The sequence below is a fragment of the Pagrus pagrus genome (assembly GCF_965226575.1).
Source record: "Pagrus pagrus genome assembly, chromosome: 3".
NCBI lineage: Eukaryota > Metazoa > Chordata > Actinopteri > Spariformes > Sparidae > Pagrus > Pagrus pagrus.
The window spans coordinates 36,098,771-36,121,856 of NC_140187.1; the positions used below are offsets into that span (position 1 = coordinate 36,098,771).

The window sequence follows — 23,086 nt, forward strand, 5'->3', positions numbered from 1 at the left end:
GATGATGACACCTTGTGAAAAGCTTTCGCCTCCGATATACCTGGTGGGCGTGGTAGTGCGATGACCCCTTATGGCTGTTCCCATTCTGTAGGAATCCTTTTCTAAGCCTCGTACATTAACTAACTCCTCCTACAGATTTTACACCACAGACTTCACATTCACTCAGAAGCATCCTCATACCTTGATGATGAAAAGTTGTCAAAAGCTTTCGTCTACATTATTCCTGGTGGGCGTGGCGGTGTGATTAATTTTGCTGACCCCCTTATGGCTTTTCCCATTCTGTGCGATCCCAATTTCTAAGTCTCATACTTTCACTAACTCATCCTACAGATTTAACACCACAGACTTCACATTCACTCAGTAGCATCCTCATACCTTCAACAGCCTGTGTTACACCTGATTGGCGTGGCGGTGCGGCCAATTGTGATCCTTCGCCATCACGCAGGAAGTCCTTATAACTTCAGCATACAATGGCCCATCTACACCAAATTGGTCACACATGTAGAGGGGTTGTCCCTGATTAGGTTAATGCATCAATACTGTGTTAAGTGAAAAGATGGCTCCATAGCGCCCCCTGGAATATTTCAAACTTGAAGCCTCCGCCTCCTATATGCACATACATGAAGGAAATTCGGTACGCTTATGTATCATCACCAAACACACAGAAAACCCTCCTGGACCCAAACCCTCAGTCCAAGAGGAAGTCCGCCATTTTCTTTTAAAGTCGATCCTTCGCCATCATGCAGGAAGTCCATATGACTTCAACATACCATTTCCCATCTGCATCAAATTGCTCACACATGTAGAGGGGCTCACTCTGAAGACGTCTCTGCATCAACACTGTGTCATATCTATAGCGCCACCCACTGGATACAGAGAGTCACTGAATATCTCACTGTTGTGTTTTCAGTGACACGGATCCCATTTAGGTAGGAAATTTCCACAGGCAATGGGCAAGCACACATCTGGGCACACAGCCTCCGACGGCGCCACAGCCCAACATACGTGGGGGGGCGAGGGCCCGTTCATCGCTGCTTGCAGCTTTAATTCAATTTGGTTTTACACACCACAAGGAGTTTATTTGTAAAAGTAAACAAAAACACTCGTCAGTGTGCAAATTCTGCAATGCTCTGTTGATGTTGATTTTCCTTTGATATGGTCTTGGTCTTGTCACGGTCGCGACCTCTAAAAGTCTTGGTCTTGTCTCAGTCTCGACCTCCAAATGTCCTTGCCCTGTCTCGGTCTCGGTACTCTCTGGTCTCGGTAATGTCTTGGTCTCAGTTGGTGCGGTCTTGACTACAACACTACTTTCAAGGCCTATGTATTTGCACTGACTGAATCTTTGATTGATCTCTATAATCAGGTTTTAAACAGCATTGAAGAGAACACTGTTGGAAATTTCCTTCCCCTGAACCGAGGACTTCTTCGGGTTCGGGCTTTTCAGCCGAGTGTGTTGCCTGTCTGGTTGAGTGTAAAAAGTCATGGTCTGGGATGCTTCATCGCATCCTTGCTGTAGTGTGGCTAGCAAGTAGCCATGATCTTTGCTAACTCCAGCCATAGTTCCTTAATGTTGACAAAAGAGCTCAAGATATTGATGGGATAGTTTGATTTGACATTAAAGGTCCCATATTATACTGTTTTTCATCAATTTCACACAGCTGTCAGAGGTCCAACAACACTGTATTCGAAATGTATTGCCCCAAACCCATCCGTGGTCCTGAATTTCAGCTGTCTAAAAGTCGCTCAAGTGAGCTCTACTGAGAACAGGCTGTTTCTGTGCCTGAACCTTTAAATGCTAATGAGCTCAGTCCTGCTACACGCCCCTCTCAGGGAGAGAATCAGAATCAGAATCAGAATCAGAATTCCTTTATTTGTCCCGCAAATGGGGAAATTTCTTTGTCACAACAGCCAAAGGACAGTATCACACAATAACAATAATTAAAAGTAGACATAAGAAATAGAATTTAACTGGTATATACATAATATCTACAATATGAAATTGGTATTTACAATATGACATAGTATTTATTATTTATAATATGGACAGTGTAAGTTTAAACAGTTGGTATTTTTATTTACAAACAATAAATAATAAATATGGATATTAAAAATTGTCCAATTTGTGCAAACCAGAAAGTGTGTGGATATGTGCAGAGTTTTTTTTTTTTTATTGTACAGTGCACAGTGAGGTCTACTGGGAGCAGTGCTGGTTGTAGACTGACAGCAGCAGGAAGGAAGGACCTGCGATACCTCTCCTTCACACACTTGGGGTGTATCAGCCTGTCACTGAAGGAGCTGACCAGTGCTGTGATAGTGGCCTGTAGGGGGTGGGACTCCTTCACCAGCAGCGATGATAGCTTGGCCATCATCCTGCTGTCTCCCACCACCTGCACTGGGTCAAGAGGGCATCCCAGGATGGAGCTGGCCTTCTTGATAAGTTTATCAAGTCTCTTCCTATCTGCTGCCGAGATGCTGCTGCTCCAGCAGACTACTCCATAGAAAATGGCTGATGCCACCACAGAGTCATAGAAAGAAGTCAGGAGTGCCCCCTGCACTCCAAAGGACCTGAGCTTCCTCAGCAGATGGAGTCTGCTCTGACCTTTCTTGTATATTGCTGCAGTGTGATCAGTCCAGTCCAGTTTGTTGTTCAGGTGAACTCCCAGGTACTTGTAAGACGTCACCATCTCAATGTCCGTTCCCAGGATGTTCACCTGAATGCAGGGTTGTTTACGCCTGCGGAAATCCACCACCAGCTCTTTGGTCTTCCCGGCGTTGAGCTGGAGGTGGTTCCGCTGGCACCAGTCCACAAAGTCCTGAATAAGTTCTCTGTAGGCTCCGTCATCCCCGTCCCTGATGAGGCCGACGATAGCAGAGTCGTCAGAGAACTTTTGTAGATGGCTGTGGGGTGTTTGGTGGGAGAAATCAGCAGTGTACAGGGTGAACAGGAAAGGGGCCAGGACTGTTCCCTGTGGGGCCCCTGTACTGCAGACAACCGTGTCCGACACACAGTCCCGAGCCCTCACATACTGTGGCCGGTTGGTGAGGTAATCGAGGATCCAGGACGTGAGGTGTTGGTCCACCCCCGTGAGCTCCAGCTTGTCCCCCAACAGTGCAGGCTGTATGGTGTTGAAAGCACTGGAGAAATCAAAGAACATGATCCTCACAGTGCTTCCAGGCTGCTCCAGGTGGGACAGTGATCTGTCCAGGAGGAATGCCGCTTACGCTAGCAGTAGCATGCGCTAATGTTTATGGTAGATGTATCGCTATGGCTCGCCGAGATGCTGTCGTTCAACTGTTTGTATAAGCTTAATAAGCCAACACTCAGGAATTTGTGCATTGTCCACCATTACATGATAGACTCCCCACTCCCCAACACTACCACCTGGCTCCCACCCCCCACTGACCTGCAACAGGTAACATCTAAAAACAGCTAGCGAAAGCTGTGTTTGTCTCCAACACTGTCTCCAAACTCTTGGACACTGTTGGCATAGTCTCTGTCTCCAGTCTGCATGTTTCCAGACTTTTCACTGTGACAGCCAAGCCCCCTTGTAATATTATTAACATTAAACTCGCTTCAAACGCCATTGCATAGCGGACCGAAGTGAGCTAACTAGTTAGCCAATTTCAAGCTGACTTCACCATACTCGTAGGCAACTGTAAATACTATCAAAATGTGGCGACACTTACCTGTGGCTCGGGTGCAGTTGCTGGGTCCCGTATGGTTGGGCCTGATCCTTTTACGAGGGTCAGTGCCGAGGCAAAGCCAGCTTTGAACTGACCCTCGTTACTGAAGCAGTCTAATGTCTAATGTGAACACAAACAAACTTACAGGAACCGTAGCCAGCACGTTGTCGTTAAAAATGAAATGCAACCACTGTCTCTTCTGTTCTTCTGTAGCTGGGACAGAATATAGGCACTTATGTTGATTTTTACAACCAACAACAGAACAATTTGCATGTCTAGGTCTGAGCGACGACATTGCGAAACACTGCAGGACACACCGAATTTCACCTCGGGGATGAACACCCCCCTCTCGGATATCTCTGGGGAGAGGGGGGAGTGTTTTCGCGCAGAGGAGCCCGGCCTATGCAAATCACTCCTGTCGTTATGTAACGACAAGAGTCATTATAATTATACATTTATACTTTTTTATATTTTTAATTTTTTTTTTTTAAATAATGAAATAAATGTTAGCGCTTTGTCTGTTTAATTATAGTTCTTCTTCTAAAATCCTATAGCCCAAAAACAAATGAGCACCGCAAGCTACTTCAGGACCTCTGCAGACCTACAGTATAAACCTTCTTAGACCAAGTTAGAGATTTAACTGAAGGATAGAGCCACACAATCAGGACAGGAAAAACATGGTTTTGAGTATAATTTAATTTAACTTTAACACAAAATTATTATTTATTATGATTATTCTTACTCATGCAATCTGTAACAAGATTATAAAATTATAAAATGAAAGCAAATATATTTGTAACACAACAATACATCGGTTTATAACTTGACCAAGCTAACTGTTGCACATTTATGTGCAGTTGCCATTCCTCTGTGTCACAGTACAGCAAACTCATCTAGCATGTCAAACCAAACAGGCCTGAACAGATGCACTGGAGATGAAGCTCCAGGAGATTAATAGGCTGAGAATTGACAAGCAAGTCAGCTTGAGCTGTCATTGTGAAATTATGTACAGAAATGGTCACATACACCCACTTCCTGTTCCCATGTGCTCAGTGCCATTTCATAGCTTCTGATTCATCACAAAACCTAGACTGGGAAAAGGGTCATGCCCCTCCAGTCAATGCCTGTTTCACCTGGGTGACTGACAGCAGAGATTCAGCTTAATGGGTATTTGGCAGTATGTGTACATGACTCATACACACAGGTGTTGTCTGTGGAGATTACAGTGTAATACAGACTAATTTTATGAGAGTGAGAGAGAGAGAGAGAGAGAGAGAGAGAGAGAGAGAGAGAAGGTAGCAAATTATGTGTGTGCAAGCATGTGTGAGCAGAACGGAAGTCATACAACATTTCTTTGGGGCAGCAGTAATGTCATTGGTTGGGTTAAATAGTCGAAGGAGCCACAACTTTTCTGTCAACACTCAAGAAACCAAGCCCAAAAGACGACTTAAACTCACTGGAGCTGGTATGATATGTGACATAAAGATTTTTCTTCTTCTATTACTTCTAATGTGAAGCAAGCACACTACCTGCTAACAGAAAAAATCTGTTTTCCAGTGATTGCAAGTGATTCCTAAATAGTAACAGTTAATTTAAGGTATTTTTATTATCATAAGTTAATGCACAAATAAATACAGGACAGAAACCTTTGTGATACGTGAGCCATCTTTTAGCTAGGTTATCTACAATAGATAATTAACTAAGCTAATTTACTGAAGCTAGCCAAATAGCTCCCTCGGTTATCCACTGAGCTAACCTGCTGCTAACTTACTGACCCTCTAAGTCGATTGTCATGGTCATAAATGAAAGAGCACTGTTGTGGGCATTGCAGGCTTGCAGGCAAGTTCTCACATGTCATGCTGCATGCCAGCATAACAGGAATGATGGGAAACCCTCTAACTATTCCAACTTGGCAGCGCTCCCACTTTGTAGACACACTAGGTATACAGAAAGTAAGTGAAACCTACTACAAGAATTTAACTGTGAAACAGTCTCAGTTTAATACTGATGCCTCTATAAAGTTGATGCCTCTATGCAGTGGCGGTCCTAGCTTGCATGATAACCTGGGCGAACCTCACCTTTTTTTTATTAAACTAATATTCACAATATTATTTTGACTGAAATGTGCTTCATTTGGAAGCAATTCGTGATGTGATTGACTTTAGCCTACTAATTGCATTAGTTGTGCACTATTAGATGATCATTTCTCATTTTGGTTTTCCCTAACTGGCCAATTTTCATACTTGTATTTTATTATTTATAAATAACAATACACTGCCCACACTGTTTAGAATTACACTGTTTATATTTGTAAATTTTTTGTTTATACGATTATATTTCTATTTCTGCTCCAGCTCTTCTTCTACTTACCTTTTTATTATATTGTTTATGTTTTACTATTATTATTGCTTATTGTTATATTGAACTGTCCTTTGGCTGCTGTGATGCACAAATTTCTCAGTTTGCGGGACTAATAAAGGAATTCTGATTCTGATTCTGAATCCCCTGCTTCACCGCTCCCCCGCACCAGTAGGAGAGCTGGGGTCCAGAGGTGAACCTATCCCCCGCCCCCTCCCCCTTCTTCCACAACCTCTGTATGTGAGACTTTCTCAGCAGCAGCAGACGCACCTTTACAAAACAGAGGGCGCCGAGCCGCCCACTCCCCACACGGCATAACATGACATTATTGATTTGACTTGTAAATGAGCAATACAAAAACCGGAGGAAATTAATGCAAACAAATTTAAGGATGAAGATGGTCGATCTGCCGAGATAAGATAAGCCCAGAGGCGGCTGCAACAGAGCGGGTTACTGTGGGCTACTGTCCGCTCGCTTTCTTTTATTTTTTTGTGGGCGCTCATGCCGCCCCTCCACAAATGCCGCCCTGGGCGGCTGCCCATATTGCCCATATGAGGAACCGCCCCTGCCTCTATGACCTAGCAAACAAGACCTTCAGTGAGAAGATTGGCTGTTTCTATATTCTTTATGCTTGTCACTGGGTCGGAATTCTGTAAAATAATATGTAATAACATTAAAACTATTTTTCATTGCAGAGTGCTGAGGATGAATTGAGGAGTCTGAAAGCCTGAGGAAAGAAGCTGCTCTGTAGTCTGGTGGTATGGCAGAAGATTATATGTGTATTGTCACATGCCATGCTATCTTGCTGTTGGCTTATTATTATGAAGACATAACATTACAAGGGATGTTGATAACTTTAGCTTTCTCAACAAAATTAGTATTACTGAGCAACCACACCTGTTAGCTATAGACTCACATGTATCCTACAGTAGATATATGAATGGCACTAAAACAAAGTTTTGCAGCTGTTTTGTGACTGGTTTGATGATTTCTGTGGTTCTTTATGAAGTGAAAAATCATAGCTGAAATTCAACAGTCAGATTTGGAATTACAACTAGAAGGCTGACATGAGCAGTTTTTCACACTTGAATGCAGCAGCTTACACTTGACCTCCACTATTCTTACAAAGTTGCCAATTTACATTTGAATGTATTATTTGTAATGAGAGATATGAAAAGTAATTGGAAGTTCATTTCTCATTCATATTTCAATTTAATTTGAGTTTACACATGTAGTTGTTTGGCTCTGTCCACTAACTTAAACCAACCATAGACATTATTTCTGCCTCCAGAGCAATTGTGCCTCTAAAAAAATATATCTACAGCAGATAAAACTCAAACAAATAGCATATGTGTATGTTCACCTAAAGCTCAATGATTAACTTCCCTTCATCGTCACTACTACTGGTGTCTTCTGTGTCATCCTGGCAGCTTTGAACAGGCCTTATTCCGATGGTCAGACACTCTGCTGGCTGGTAGCCATGAAACTGGCCAGCAAAGAGAAAAGACTGGTATTTATTGGTAATGTCAGATCTCCCAGAGTTACTGCTCTGACTGGTGTAGTCATTTGGTGCCTTATCCTTGGTATCTTGGTAATCAATAGGTTGTGGGTATGTAAAAGTCTTTGGTGGCGACAGAGTGTTATCCAGCATGTTGTTGTTTGATGCTTGGCCATCCCCTGTTAATCCAGCAATAGCTCTATTGACTTGAGCAGAATAAGAAACTTGAGTGGGGTGTGTACAAGATGCTGTTTTGACATCAAGCGAGAGACTTTTGTGACTTCCTAACATCAACTTAGTACAACAGCTGACTGCTGTGACCTTGTTACCTGCAGTAGTGTTTCCTTGTTGAAGAGCTGGAGTGATGCTGGTCTGTTTTTTTGAAAATGTTAGAGTTTGTTGAGGCTTGGACTCATTTTGTGAAAAAGCATTTTGTGCTTCTTTTAATTGGGCCTGTGCTTTCATGTGCTGACTTGAATTTGTTTCACAAAAGACATGTGTATGTTGGTTATGGATGATGCTGCTTTCCCATTGTTGTTGTGAGAAATAGAAGCTGCTCACTTCTGATGGGGGCTGTGGTGAATTGAAAAGGCTAGTCTGACAGCTCTTTTGAGGGGACTCAGACATTCCAGTGTGTCTCTGGGAAAGATGTATATGTTGCTCCGATAGCCAAGAGTTTTTAAAGGAATCCACCTTAGCCTTTCTGTCTTCTCCCTGTTAATAAAAGATGAATATGGGTAGGAATACTACAATCATACCATCACAAACATACATGTTCCTCCTTCGATCACTTTCATTAGCTACCTACATTGCCACATACCACAACAACACTTCATGTCCAGTGAGTTATGAATTATAACAAAATCATCACAGGACACAAAACAGATTGGTGAAGCATTCACTATTCTTCAACTATTCATTATACATTGTGAAGTCTGAAATTATATGAAAGAAATTCGGCCATGAAACAGAATTATGCTAATGTAACTGATGTCAGCTGCCTAGTCCTGGTATTGTGATATTGAATTGCTGATGGTTTAAAATTTGGCAAATGGCTCACGAAGCCTCATGATTTATATCATTTTCCACCATGTGTGGCTCTTTAATATACATTTTTATTTAGCAAATTTGTCATGTTGTGTAAATCTTTTTTCTTTTTTGTTCAGCACATATTGGGAATCATATATTAAGCTGTGCTCCAAATATTTCATGAGAAAAACCCAAAATCCTGGCTTGGGTTTCCCTCTCTCTTGTTTTGGTAAATGTCTTTTTTCAAAAAAAAAATGAACAAACAAACCATTCTGCTTGCACATGATCTCTGGATCAGTGCAGCCTGAATATATCTTGTGGTGAGGGATTTGGGGAAAGATTTAGGGGTTAAGAATAATTAAAACAATAAAAAGTATTTAGAAAGAATGCCAAGTTGGAAAGATTCCTGAACCCTTTGACTCTGTTTTGTGATATTACTGCGCAATTTCTCTATTCCCTGTGTGCAGCTGACAGATGGTTTATGTGTAGGTACACATGTGAAGAAGGAGTTAGTGAGTTGGTCAGGTACATTAAGGGTTACAAAGTTACTGGAATTTTGGATGTTATATTTATTCTTGATGTGTTTACTTGTTGTGTCTGAACTGTACTATCATTTGTCTTCTAACTTTTTTAACTTAAAACAATGTGTGGAATGTAAACACTCACAGAGCAAAACTTTTGCACACCAGTGGATCGACATGTGCGAAGGGGAAGACCAAGGGTTGACAAAAACACAACAAAGACTCCCGCAAACTGTCCTCACTCGCAATCAGGAAAAAATTAACAACAATGATTCAGCAAACAAAACATTGTTATAGAAAGGCAAAATTCATGCCCCTTCTGGTTGAGATGGGACCTGAAAAAAATGTGTGGTAGTGAATGGTAAGGGACAAGTAATTTTTGATTTTGTTTGAATTGTGCCATGGATTACACATATGATTTTTTCAGTTTAAAAGATCAGTCGAGAAGGTTGCAGTTTGTCGTAAAACAAATCAAGTTTAAGACTGTGAAAATACTCAATTAAAAAAAACTATACACCCAACAGTCACGTAAGCGGTGTTGTCTTGTTTAACACTCTCTGAAACCCAAAACTGAAACCTTGTTGTGCTGGCCCCGTGAAATAGCAAGCTCACAATACTCTCCTTTTTTGCCTGCCTTACTGCAGTATTCAATATGCCAGCCTTTTTTGTGATTTTCACCTTTTTTTAATACTTTTGAGTTGAGCGAGATGATGTAGTTCACTTAACTAAATGGTATTATACTTTTTGACGAACTAACTATTTTGTCTTGCAAAATGATCTTTTAAATTGGCAAACATCATATGTGTAATTAATGGAACAATTCAAACAGGATCAAAAATGTATTGGTCTCTTGCCATTGACCTGTGACTGTGCAATTTCTTTTTAAAATGAGGTCCCATGGGACACACTGGAAAGGGCGGGACCTCGCCTCTCGATTAAGAGGACAGTGTGCAGGAGCTTTTTTGTTCAGGAATGTAAACACTAAAATATTGAGAACAAAACAATTCGATAGTAAACATGTATCCAGTGAGCAGGGAATAAAAAACTCATTCAAACTCACCTCTGTCTTTGTTATGCCTTGTAAACTTGTGTATCTGCAGTTAGACTTGGTCCTGCCCCACTGTCCTGGTTCCTTGTCTATCATAATTCCTTCATTCTTATCCTCTCCCACTACCCCTCCACCACTCTGACCCTCCATGGAGTGGTAGTTGGTTGCTCCAGCCTCTTGGATCTGCCTTGGCCTCCAATCTGTGCTGTCTGGCTGCATAGGGGTCCCTCCATGTCCCAGTGTCTGCGGCTCCTTCTGGGCTGCGCATCCCACCAGGGAGTCTCCATCCATGAGCCCTAGAGAAAGAAAGAAATTTCCTTTAGGACAGGAGTCCACAATGTTATAGCTTGCCAGTCAGTTTAAGCTTAGTGAAGGTTATACACCTTATGTAAAGACCTGAATGTAGAAACTATAGCCATTGGTTAAAACATACTTTTAGATAAAAGCACAACAAAATCATGAAAACTGAATTATGTCATAGTAATGAATATAACATTCATGTCATAATAATGGCGTGTTACCAGCCCATCAACAAAATTTAAACAAATAATGTGGCCATTTTTCCTGCTGGGCTACATATTGTTGTGATATAAACATGGATTAATGTGATCAGAATAATATGCAGTGGAGGGTATATATTAACATATTAATAGTATTAGTAATTAGTAGTTGTCTTGATGAAAAACAAACTGGCAAACCCTTAGTGCACGGGGCTGTAAGAAAGTTTACATGGACCCACACCACCCTGCCTCCTCCTCCTTCCCAGTCCACTGCCTTTAAAGATACAATTTGTAACATTTCTGTAGTAAAATGTATGAAAACAACAGATATTTAGTTATATATTTTGTTGAGATGTCTACCTACATTAATCTAAATGTTTCCAACAATGTTCATACCAAGAGAAATTCTAATGTACTTTACATCTTTCATTTGGTTGCATGTCGCAATAACTTCCTTGAGAGTCAAAGAGTGAGGAAGGAAGTCAGCAAGTGTGACTAAATATAATGTGACATAAACTTTAATACATTATCTCATCTGTGAACATTTAAGCCTAGGTCACATCAGATAGCTTTTCATTGTCAGTGATTGTTGTTAACATCACCAAGCTTATATCTTTGTTTTGATTAAGAAATTCCTGGCGGCAGAAGTTACAGACTGTGCATTTAGTTTTCCATCAATCGCCTGCATAATGCTACTGAAAAACTAGTGGCAAGAGAGTGACCCTTATCCTTAACCTGGCACAGACAATAATAATAAAGGAAAATTTAATTTACAGTGAACAAATTTTCAGGACTACCGTGTGAGTGAACTCCAGTGTCATTGACAAGTCTTTCTTTGTTTGAATTTTGTCTGGAGGCAGTGGCTGGAGGTCAATGAGTGCCATTGTGTTTATCCACTCCTCCCCTGGGTAACCCTTTAACTTTGTTATTGTCTGTAATCCTTAGATCCTTTAACTTAAAGAGTGATTAAATTGCTGTGTCCAGTGATGGGGATCGAATGACACTTTTAAATAATGAAGGACACTACAATTCTCTGTGAAGCAGCTCACATGTCAGAGTAGTAGGGACATTAAAAGTCAAAATTAGAGCCACATGGACTGGTTTTGACCATGATTTCATTTGATTATGGAGAGATTTTTAAGTAAATTGTTTTTAAATTATTTCATGTAAATTATTATTTATTATTATTAAACTACTTCATCTATAATTAAAATTGTTGATAGTGCATTTAATTTCTTTGACAAAGACCAAAATTGCCTCCACATAATAATGAGTTTCTGATGATTCTGCTTCACACAAGAATAACTTCGATAAGGCTTCACTCTGCAAATCAGTGACCAAGCACTGCCATCTTGTGGCCAAATCTGGTTTCTGCCTTGAAAGGTGCTTAGATGAAAACGTGATGGTAAAAGCAAATGCAGTGCAGAGTAGCATTGGTAAGTAAGTATTAGATCAGACACATTTGTGTATGTGTGTGTGTTGTCTCTTTACTCTAGGACATTGAACAGGAAACAGAAAAATTAAACTGACACTGTTTGCATCCTCACCAGAACAACAGTAATTATAGCCCTTTTTACACATATATTTACTCTAAAAAATTACGATAATGTTATTAAAATGTTATCACTATAATTTCTCAGCAAATCTTTGGGAGATTTACTTTCACTTCGGGCCATAGGGCACCACCACCAACACCACCTTCTCTCTGTACATTGTATCCTCTCACTGCAAATTTTTTATAGAAATATGTACCATGTCAACATGATATAAACCAAATGATGATGCTAAAACTTGACACAGGGCCCTTCTACAAGACAGAACCTAGGGCCATGAAAATTCAGACTTGTATTTCCAAATCTTTTTTTGCCAACAGCCTGGTCTTCTCCAGCGAAATACATGATCAGATGGAAGCAAAACATATTACTGATTGGATGTAGCACAAAATTCTGTACCCTGTCAGTCTCCATAGGCCCCTTCCCTAATCCATATAGCTATTCATTCTAGTATATTTGTGGGCCCTCCTCCCTTGAGGGCCCTGTATACTCAGTCCCCTTTTTCACTAAAGTTCGACACCCCTGATGACTGGCCCTAAAACCTTTGGTTGCGTGTTTAGGGCCATTGCTACATTGTTAGCCCAGTATGGATGTGAACAAACATCTTTACAGTCAGCTGTTAAGCCTCATAGTCATTGTATAATTTTAAAGATATAATATGTAACAATTCTGCATCAAATATCCATAGACAACTACACCTTTGTTGCATATTTTGTTGAGTTATTCCAAATGTTTCCAGCAGTGTTCAAAGCAGAGAGAGGTAATGGTGCATTTGATTTGGACACCTGTCACTGTAAATTACAGGGAAACATCAATGGTACGTCAGAGAGTGAGTAGGGAAGTCAGCAAACTCAATGTGAATAAAACTTTAAAACATTATCTTGTCCTCTTTTCTAAAACACGTCAGAAAATTGAAGACAACAATTCCTATGATCCAACACTACTTCACAACGTCATTGTTTTAATTAATAGACCTCTTGTGGCAGTTTTTACACAATGTGTGTCTAAATCCAATGTGCTGGAGTACAGAGCCAAATCAATGACAAAAAAATCGCACACTGCACTGTATATTCCAGTACTTCATTTTCTTAAAATAGTCATATTCACCTGTAGTAGGGCTCTGAATACTTATGCACATACCTGGGATGTCTTTGGGTCTCTCCACCTGGATGTTAGAAGACACTGAAGCAAATTGACCAAGTTGTTCTTCTGAGTGGGCTGAGCGGATTATATCACTTAGAGACATTTCCTGTGAAGGGGCAGAATTGTCCATAGTGCTCATCCTGTCACTTCCCATGTCTGCATATTTAGATGAATTCAGACCCTCAGATGATGTAGATTCCACTGGATTATTGCAGTTGATTGATGCTTGTGGGTTCAGCTGTCGCAGAGTTTTGCATTTATTGATGAAAAATGAAGAAACTGAGCCAAAGAGGTCATCACCACATGCAGAACTGGAGGCCTGAATGTGCTGGGTTTCTCCACTTTGTAACTTGCTGCTCTTGTGTGAAGAAGCTTCACCCTTGGCCTTCATTGTGCCTACATTACATGTGGTTCCTTGATTTTTTTGTTTTAGTTCTTTTCTCAGTATTTCAATTCTCATGTTATTTTGATTTACTGTGCCAAGAGAGAGAGAGTTCCTGCTGAACTTGTGTTGGCCAGAGAGTGTTTGAGAGACCGCTCCACCTTGGCTGACCCTCCTGTCTAGCAAAAGTTGTTCGTCAGCACAATGGTTCAGAGAAAGGGCATGTTCCTCCTCTGAAGTTTGACTTCCTCCTGACTTTACACCTTTGAGTGAAGCAGCAGTTGACATAATATTGCCCATACAGCTCTGAGTCTCTGTGACTGTATGACTGTATTTATGTGAGCGCCACGACAAGCCAAGTGCATCAGGAGGCTTTGATTCAGCAGATACTGTAGCCTGATTAGAATTACTGTTGAGATTTGGCTCTGCTTTTCCAAACTGTACAGACAGTGGAGGCTTTATTCCCTCCATGTTCACTATGCGTAAAGACTCACTTTGGTCTGACTCTTTCTGATGTCTTGACTGTTGATAGTCATTTCCCTCGCTACTTTCCATGGTGACAGAGCTCTGAGCTTTATTCTGGATCACAGCATCCACACCATGTGTCTGTGAGAGGGTGCTACCTGCTTGCCTCTCAATCTGGGGTTCAATGAGAGCCAGCTGCTCGTCAGATATGATCTGCAGGCAGATCTGGAGGTCTGCTGTGTGAACATGAAACACGTTCTGAGAAGCTGGCTGCATCTGGTCAAACGGTATGACTTGACACGGTACAACTGGGGTGTTTGAGCTGGCATTTACATGACTTAACTGGTCTGATGTAGCTGAGAGTTGAGTGTGTGACAGAGTGGAGTAAGGGTGAGGTTGATCTTGTGAGAAAGCTATAATGGTGGCAGCAGATGTCTGGTGTCTGTTTGCTGCGGTTATGGTAGGTGTTGCAGTGAAGTTTGCAACCACGGGTGCAACAGGTCTGGGTACCTGCGTAGGTCCTAAGCCCCCTCCAGATTTTGAGTGCTGTATTGAAGTGCTGCATAATCCTGCTTGATAACCTTGTAGGCAGGTTGTGGTTATTGTGGTTGCTGCAAATTGCCTGTGCACCTCAGCCAGAGTAGATGTCGCCTTTTTATTGAGTGTTGATTTTTCAGCCTGACAAAGGGTTGTGGCTGTGAAAGGCAAGAAAAACTGGCCTTGTGTGGAGCTGAAAGCATTTGTCTTTTTAATATCACAGCTCTGCATCAACAGTGAGGTGACCGGATCAGGACATTTCTTTTCAGAAATTGTGACTGAGATTGGGGTTTGTTCAGTGTGAGAGGATGAATGAGTAGAGATGAAATTGCAGCCATCAGCCCCTGTTGGTTTATCCAGAACCTGCAGTGAAGGATTTGAATCAGGTTCCGCAGCATTGGGTAACTTTAGCTGATACTTAGGCAGGAAGCTGGTCTTGGCAGTAGAGGGGGTGGAAGTGGCTGGCGAGGTGCTAACAGACGGCGTATTTGCATTGATTATGCATGGTGGGAAGAGAGCTCCTTTCACTTGAGTATGTTTTTCATTTTTTTCAGGGTTGATATAACTGAGATTTGTATCCTGCTGAGGTGCACTACTGGTGACAGAGGAAGGCAAGTGAGTCAGTGTGTTTGGGTTAGTCTCCATCTCCAGGGGGCAAATTATTTTGTCATCTGTTCTCTGCTTTTTCCTGTCAGAAGGAATATGGGCTCCACAGAGCTGCAAGCTGAAGTTGGTATGTTTATCTTCATTTGTCAGTCGCAAATCCTCTGCTCTGCTCATACTTGTTGTTTTGTGGCTAACTAGTGATCCAGTTATAGGTAATGGCAGTATTGACAAAGACAGATTTCTCGGGAGTGGACTCTTGAGAGAGCTGCCTGTATGAAGCTGCTTAGTTTTAATATCCACAGTAGAGCCAAGGGATAGATTGGAATTAGGGTAGTCAGGACGATACGCTGTTGTACTGCTGCTAGTAAAGATCATTGTTGAGCTTGTTGTTGCCCCGGACTCCTTGTGGACCGACGGCCTCTTTTGAACAGCCTCATGTGCTGGGTTCGTTGAACATTTCCTTCCTTTGATAACATTGTCTTTACCACCTTTCTCTGCAATGTAGAGCTTCTTAAATGTCCCTCCCCCATACATGTACCACTTGTTGTAGGCAAACTTTTGTGCTTTCTTCCTGCGGAACTTTCTATTGCTTGGCTCTCCACAAATGTCACCACCATCCCCATCGCAGCTGAGACTGCCGGTGCACGCCTCCTCCACAGATGAATTCATGAAGAGACCATCTGTTGCGTGGTTGCAGTCTACGGCTGTCTGCCGGACCAGTGGGCGGTGGGTGGATGACTGCTGGTTCACAGGTTTCACTGTGAAACCTGTTGGATTGATATGGCCAGAGCTTCCCCTCCGGACAAGTGTTCCATAATCACTCTGGAAGGAAGAGGTTTGGCTGCTCCTCTCAGGCTGCAGGAGGGTAACACTGAAAGGGAGGGAGTTGCTTCGGGTTAAAGGAGCATGCTCCATGGTGGTGGAGTGCTGAGTGGGCACAGAGCTGTAGTAGCCAGGCTTCCTGTTTCTTTGTAGCCCAACATTCATAGCCTTACTGATCCTCATGTCAAAGTGAAAGGAGTCCTTGTACGTGTAAGGCATAGGGAGGTCGATACTGCCCTGTTTTGACAGAACTGTCTTCCTTGGCCTTACATTCTCCAGCTGTTTGTCCTCCACAACAGCTGTATTATCTGAAATAAGCTTAGATATACGCTCCTCCAGTGTCTTATGCTCCTGCTTCCTTGCAGTGTCTTTGGCTTCCTGCCGGCCTTGGCCTGGTTGTGATGGTGTTTGTGTGCTGGTGGTTTCTTCAACATGCTCCTTGGTGGATTCAGTGAGGGAATCCATACTGTGATCAGGTAAAATGCTGCTGGGACTTGGGTTGTGGTCACTGCTCTCACTGAACCCTGAGTCGGTGCTTTCATGGCTCTGCGATTTCCCTCTGGCTACAGAGCTCTCCCACTGATTGGAGAACAGAGTGGCCTCCTGTCTCTGAAGGGGAAGATGTCGACTGGCAGTAAGTGGAGGTTTATCATTTTCCGGACTCTGTTTTTCCCCTTTTATTGTTACTTTTCCACTTTCATTTGGTTCTTTGGTCTTGTGATCTGTAGGGGTCAACTCATTCTGTTCACCAACAGCACCATGCGTCTTTACAGAGCAGACTTTTACAGGACTGGCTGGACAGTTGACCTCAGCAGCGGGTTGTGTGGCCTCCTTTTCTCTGCTGCCTGACTCCTGGCTGCGCTCATCCAGAGACAAACTGGAGGTACAAGTCTCTCTGGAGCTGGAGATGCTTTCTAGGCTGCCCAGACTGCTCTGTTCTGACTCAGATGAGAGGCGGGCATGAGCCTGAGTACGCTTATGTTTGTAGAGGTTGCTCTGAGTCTTGAAAGAAATTCCACAAGTAGTGCAAGGATAAGGCCGCTCCCCGGTGTGGCAGCGGAGATGCTTCTCTAGCACACTGGGCTTCATACAGTCCCGTCCACAGTGAGGACACACATGCTTTCCTGACGACTTGGGTCTTACTGCAGGAGAAGCAGCTGCCAGACTCAATCCAGGCTGAGATTGCAGCCCACCAGCAATATGGAGTGTAAGAAAGGGAAGCGTCTCCTTGGAGTAAAGCGGCGGCATGGCCAGATGGAGTGTGGCTGGCTCCCGGGCAGCTGCAGGAGGCTGGGGGTAAGGCTGCGCTGGTAGAGCAGGCACTGTGTGGATGTAAACAGCCGTCAGCGGGGCCTGGATGTCCATCCTTTTCTCTGTCTGCGCTGCTACAGAGTTGATGTGCACTGGAGCATGCGCCAATCCTGGCTTGCCAGTCTCCATGGTAACACTGCTGCTGTCGTGATGTACTAGTGCCAGGTCTCTAATTACCTGTAAGATAAGAACATATTGCATTACACCTCTGCTTTGCCACGGATCAAACGGGGCAGATCTGTCTATGTGAGCGTGGATGTTTCTAGGTCTTGAAAAGTTCATTTCTAATATAAGAGTATTTTGTTATTGTTCCAGTGGAACAAAGAAAAGCAATGGATAATAAATGTACTAAAGCAGTTAATGAATGTACTAAAGCAGTTAATGATAATAGACATGCAGTACCCTTTAGGACAGATGGCTAATAAAGCAATTAATCCAGTTTGGATTTCTCCTCTATCTTAGTGATATTATTTTTGTCATGAGCAATAATACCCATGGTTACAGAGCGCAGAGAAGAATGGAAGCATTCTCTAATGTTTAATTTCAAGAGCAGGTGGTACTGGAATATAACTCAAGATATGTTTTTATGCATGCAATGGACATATATGAGACACAAACATATATATAAACAGAAATGTTTATATACAGTAGGGAGAAGCAGGAGGTGATGAAGGAGACTGACTCACATTAGGAAAGGGGCGAGGGAATGAGATCAGATTCTCCCACAGTAGAGCAGAGGCTTTAATCTACCTAATTGAAATGTGTGCTGACATTAGCTGTTGCCTCTGCCACCAGTCTGCACCAATTGAATGGCAAAGCCTTGATGTTTATAGCAGCATGCGGTGGCTTTATCTCCTGTCAAATTTATGCAGTAATCAAATCAAAGCATAAAACTACCTACATAAAAACATAAATGGCTTCATATTAGGTTAAGCACATTTCATTTCCTGTTGCTGTGATGCGGTTTATTTATGTATTGTGATTTTGCATAATTCATCCACAGGGGTACAGTTGGCATGGAGCACACTCTGTTAGTTACAGCATGACTACACCCACGTTAGATACTTTTTGTGGTGCTGTGAAGTGAGGAAAGTTTCTGTTATATTCAAGTCAGTTCTCTATTAAAAACAGAAGCACTGTTTTTTTAATTTAAAAACATTATTTACATGGGAACTTCTACACTCTCTCTGTTATGTCCTTTCACTTCCTTACAGCTATGTAACTTTGTCATTGTGTTACATGCTGTACCTCTATCAAGAAATACAAATGCAGTGCAGTTTGAATCATTAAGAAGGGCTTTTTTTTCTACAAGGACTTGTAGTTACTTAAAACTGTGTACAAGTGTGTCCTGGGTGGGATGGGTTCAAAAAGAGGTCAAACTGTACTGAAAAACAGCTTCTGCTTACAGTCAGAATAAGCATCAGCAAAAATTGCAAGCATCAAAATGTAAATAAAAAGGAGGACTCTCAAGATTTTTCTGATTTCTTTCAGGGTGAGACAATTTCTTGTTTCATCTTCATCTTCATCTCATTACTGACTTGTTCTGATCTTGTAAAGGGAACATTTGAAATGGGATCACACAGTTTGGTAAGAACAATACTAAAAAGAACCAGAACGTGCCATTACTAGGTCAAAACTCAGGTGCAACAGTTAAGAAGAGAGAGTAGGAACAGTAGAAGTCGCTTACCTTCTTGCTCTGCACTTCAATCAGCAACAGTTATCCAGTTTAGAAAGTCTTTTCCACTGAACAGCCACATCCTCAGTGTACCTGCTCATTTCAATCTGTTCTGACATCCAGACTGTGTGTTCCTCTCCAATCTGATTCTCTTGCACAGCTCTTTGACAGAATAATTTCTTGTCACGAGGAAGCGGAACAAATGCAAATGAGAGAGAAGATGTACTATGAAAGTGGTGAGGCAGAGATGAGGAGAGTGAGGGAAGGAGAAGGGCTGGCTGGGTGGCTGGGTGGGTGGGTGTGTGGCTGTTTAACAAAGACTTCCGGAAGACAAGTTGAAAACATAGATTACAAGAGCAGAGGCCCTGAGCACAGATGGAGGGATTAAAAGGGTGATACAAAGTGTTGTGCAGAAGTGAAAGCGACTGTTTGGAAGAGGAAGTGCAATTACAGAGGCAAGCTTACCTTCAACAAGCTGACTGACTGACTTTACCATCAACAGTTTGAGGCGGTATCTGGCTCACTTATATACTTGGTCTCCCACCTACCTACCTCCTCCCACGCACTGTATTTCATACACCCACATAGACAAGCATGCAGCACAGCTAATGTTGATATAGCAGCTTGGCAGCAAGTGCACTGCACAGCTCTCACTCTCTCAGGCAGAGAACAAATGGATGAGTTGTGAGTGGCTGGAGTGAATTTCCCACCTCCTACCACAGCCCCCATTACAATATTATCCTTTTGTATGGGTATATTAGTTCACACTGCACACAGTAGTACATTAGCCATTTTTAAAAATCAAAATGTCTTATTTAAGGAATCTGAAAAATCCTAAGGATATTGTTTTCCTCAACTTGTCAAAGAGTACAGCAGCAAACAGAACATGATCAGTTTCCCTCACAAAGTACCGTAAAACCAAATCAGTCACTGTTCTGTGTCCATAAAGTAACACCTACAGGAGAAATTTGACCCCAAATTTGTACACAACCAGCTTGTTTGTTTGACCTAATTGTTAATGGGCAGATCATTGCTATTTTATAAAGTTCATGACAGCATCAATAGACAAATACAACACATACTTTTTCACAAACATACCCACTTTTTGTCCAATGCCATCCCATAACCAATCTGACAAAGACACAACTGGAACATCATGATGTACTTTTCTGGGCCGAAAGAAAATAAACACCCTGGGTGGGAAGGTTGTCTGATTATGTACTCACTGGGTACCTTACATGTTGCAGGTGGCCTCATATGGCCTGCTATGATATGATTAATCATGCCTGTAGCTGCCAGTAGTTACTCAAAGCGCACTGATTGGTTCAACCACTATGTGTTCAAGCACAAGCACAAAGCTTGAAGCCTGAGAAAGATGGGTTAATTGGATCGCATGATCTCATTGATCCAGCTGCCTGGCCAGGCAAGATATATGTCTGGCTGTCTGATGAATGTATGAGTCAGAATTCACTCTTTTACCGCTTATTTAGTCTCCAACAACTCCTGAGAAAAATATCTGGTTCAGAATACTGCTGCTTGAAAAGAAGCTGGTGACAGCACTGAAACTGAACCAAGACAGTAAATGTCTTTAAGGAAGCTTAAACGCTCAATAGAGCTGAGGGCAACTGAAAAGTCAGTGATAATTCTCCGTAGGTCGATGCGAAAGGCCGCATTCATATTACACTTAGTCATTTGATCCATTGTTAATAAAAAATTATTTAAGTAGTTTAGTTTATTTATGTTTTCTTGAATGTAAATAAATGTTGAACTTGAATGGAAAACATATTCCTACTCTCAACACCTGTGATGTAAGTGATGTTTTCAAAGCTCAGATTTTTTTAACAGAATGTCATCGTTTGGGATCGACCATGCAATCATCAGCTGACATCTGCTCAGAGAAAACAAATAGTTTTTATATCATTTCACAGCTTCAGACTCGAGCTGGTCTCCAAGGCAACTGCAGGCTGGCCCACTGAGAGCATGCTTTGTGTTGACATGGTAACAAGACACCACCAACCACACATGTTTTCTACTATCCTCATACGGCTCACAGTCCTGCAGGTTGGAGGTATAGTTTCAGACATGCTTGCATGTTTTTAGAGACTGAGTCAGATTAAATATTTTTAAATCATAGATTGTCTACAGTCTACACTGATTTCTACAGATGTCTTCTCCAAAACAGTCAGCAGGAACTTAATGTTGTTGATAGATTTGTTTTGGTTAACTCAGGTTACTAGGATACAAAGTTGAGTCAAGTTTTACAGCTGATGGTCAGCAGGGCCCACACACAGTGGGACAACACTTTTTATTAAAAAAGTGTTGTCCCACTCATTCTGGTCTCCTTGCGGAACCCTCTGCATTGTTATGTTGCAGTTACATAGACATTTATTTGGCTTATATTCATGTATTTTTAGCCATTGAGTGGAATTATCTGACAAAAAAGAATCATACCACTAACATTTGTTATGAAATAAATTATACCATAAATGTTCAAAAATGCCATCATGCAACAACTCATTTTCTATCACTTGAAACAGATAGTTCCCCACTCTTTACCTAATTTTGTGAGGACTGTGATGTTGTCTGCCTCTGCACACTGCCATTGACAATTTTTCAAGTCACAGTCCTAGATTGAAGATTCCAAGGTAAATACTTATACTCACTAGTGTTTGAATCTGTCCCTTGTTGCACATGAAATGATAAATAACAGAGGTAGAATGTGAATGGGTGTATCTCTTGAACAGTTGCATCTTCTGTATGACACTACATTTCTGTCTTTTTGGCCAGCATTTGAACTGATGAGCCAAATTGCAGGAGGTGGCAACTGAGAGACTATGTGTGGGTGGCTGCTGAATTGCTGGAAGCCTATATCCACTTACATTTTCACTTATGCCTTTTCAGTAGCTGAAGAAAATCAGTCTCATGCCCCACTTTTGTCTTCATCACCAACTACTACCAGCTGCCAAACTAGGTGTGCATACCTGTCAAACTGTAATCCATAATTATCGCCCCTGTCTGTCTGTTTACTATTACACAGTCTCAGCTGCTGTGTTCTGCATGTAGCTCAGCAAAATGCTTAAGTAAGCTTACAAACTGCAGTTTTGTTTTTATAGCATCAGAACAGATCAAAACCTGGGCAGAAGCTAACAGCTTTTCTTTATTTATATCATTGAGAAGCTGTACTTGTGCACCCCCTGCTGGGTCATGATGAGTGTAGGCCTACATATGTGAGGTAAAATAAGGTTTATGCACATAGAGGAAAATGACTTAGGTGGTACACAGTACATAGCATTTAAAGCCGCATTGACTAACAGTTATTTTATATTATCCATCAATCTGTTTATGTTTGTTTTTGATTAATTGTTAAGTCTAGAAAATATTAGAAACAAGACAGAAATTCTCATTACAATCTCTAAAAACCCTGGGTAACATTTTCATATTGCTTTTTATTGCCTGAGCAACACTCCAAAAGCAAACTATATAAACAGAGAGGAGCAGCAAATCCTCACAATTAACTCATAAACAGCAAATGTTTGGCATTCTGCCAATATAAAATATACATCAGATATCAAAATTCTTGTTAATTTTATGTCAATCAACACATTATTTCAGCACTGATCATTGGGCAAAGTTGTTTGTAAAGAAAGAAAGTTAAAGACAGTTTTTAACTGCATGTTGCCTTCACATACCATGTAAATGCAACTTCAGGTACTAGTTTTAATGACAAAAGACATTGTTGTAACAATGGAAAACTTCATTTGCTATTTCTATGTTTGAGGAATTTAGTCATTGCATGCAGCTACAGTTTTTTCACAATATTACAGCAATACTACTATTAATACAATACTTTTTTTTTGGCAATGTGTGTTGGCAATAAAGTATTATGGATGAGCTCAGGAGTTTCACAATCTTGGGAATTAAGCTGTATACAGATACTGTATCTTTTGGCAGATG

At 41.5% G+C, this 23,086-nt stretch overlaps 1 protein-coding gene across 1 annotated transcript; it reads right to left on the minus strand.

The window, feature by feature from the left end:
• Positions 1–4,362: 4,362 nt before the first annotated feature.
• On the minus strand, positions 4,363–19,664 carry znf831 (zinc finger protein 831). Its single transcript, XM_084348959.1, has 4 exons — positions 19,145–19,664; positions 13,332–17,634; positions 10,151–10,434; positions 4,363–8,254 (listed from the first exon to the last, which is right to left on the minus strand). The coding sequence occupies exons 2-4, from the start codon at positions 17,584–17,586 to the stop codon at positions 7,406–7,408; spliced, it is 5,388 nt and encodes a 1,795-aa protein (XP_084205085.1). The 5' UTR covers positions 17,587–17,634; positions 19,145–19,664; the 3' UTR covers positions 4,363–7,405.
• Between the last annotated feature and the right edge of the window lie 3,422 nt (positions 19,665–23,086).

Coding starts and splice junctions, on each gene's coding strand:
- znf831 (XM_084348959.1), bottom strand. CDS start 17,586: ATGGAGACTGGCAAGCCAGGATTGGCGCATGCTCCAGTGCACATCAAC. Junction 10,435..13,331: donor GAGACCCAAAGACATCCCAG/GTATGTGCATAA, acceptor TTCTTTCTCTAG/GGCTCATGGATGGAGACTCC. Junction 8,255..10,150: donor AAGGCATAACAAAGACAGAG/GTGAGTTTGAAT, acceptor TTTTATTAACAG/GGAGAAGACAGAAAGGCTAA.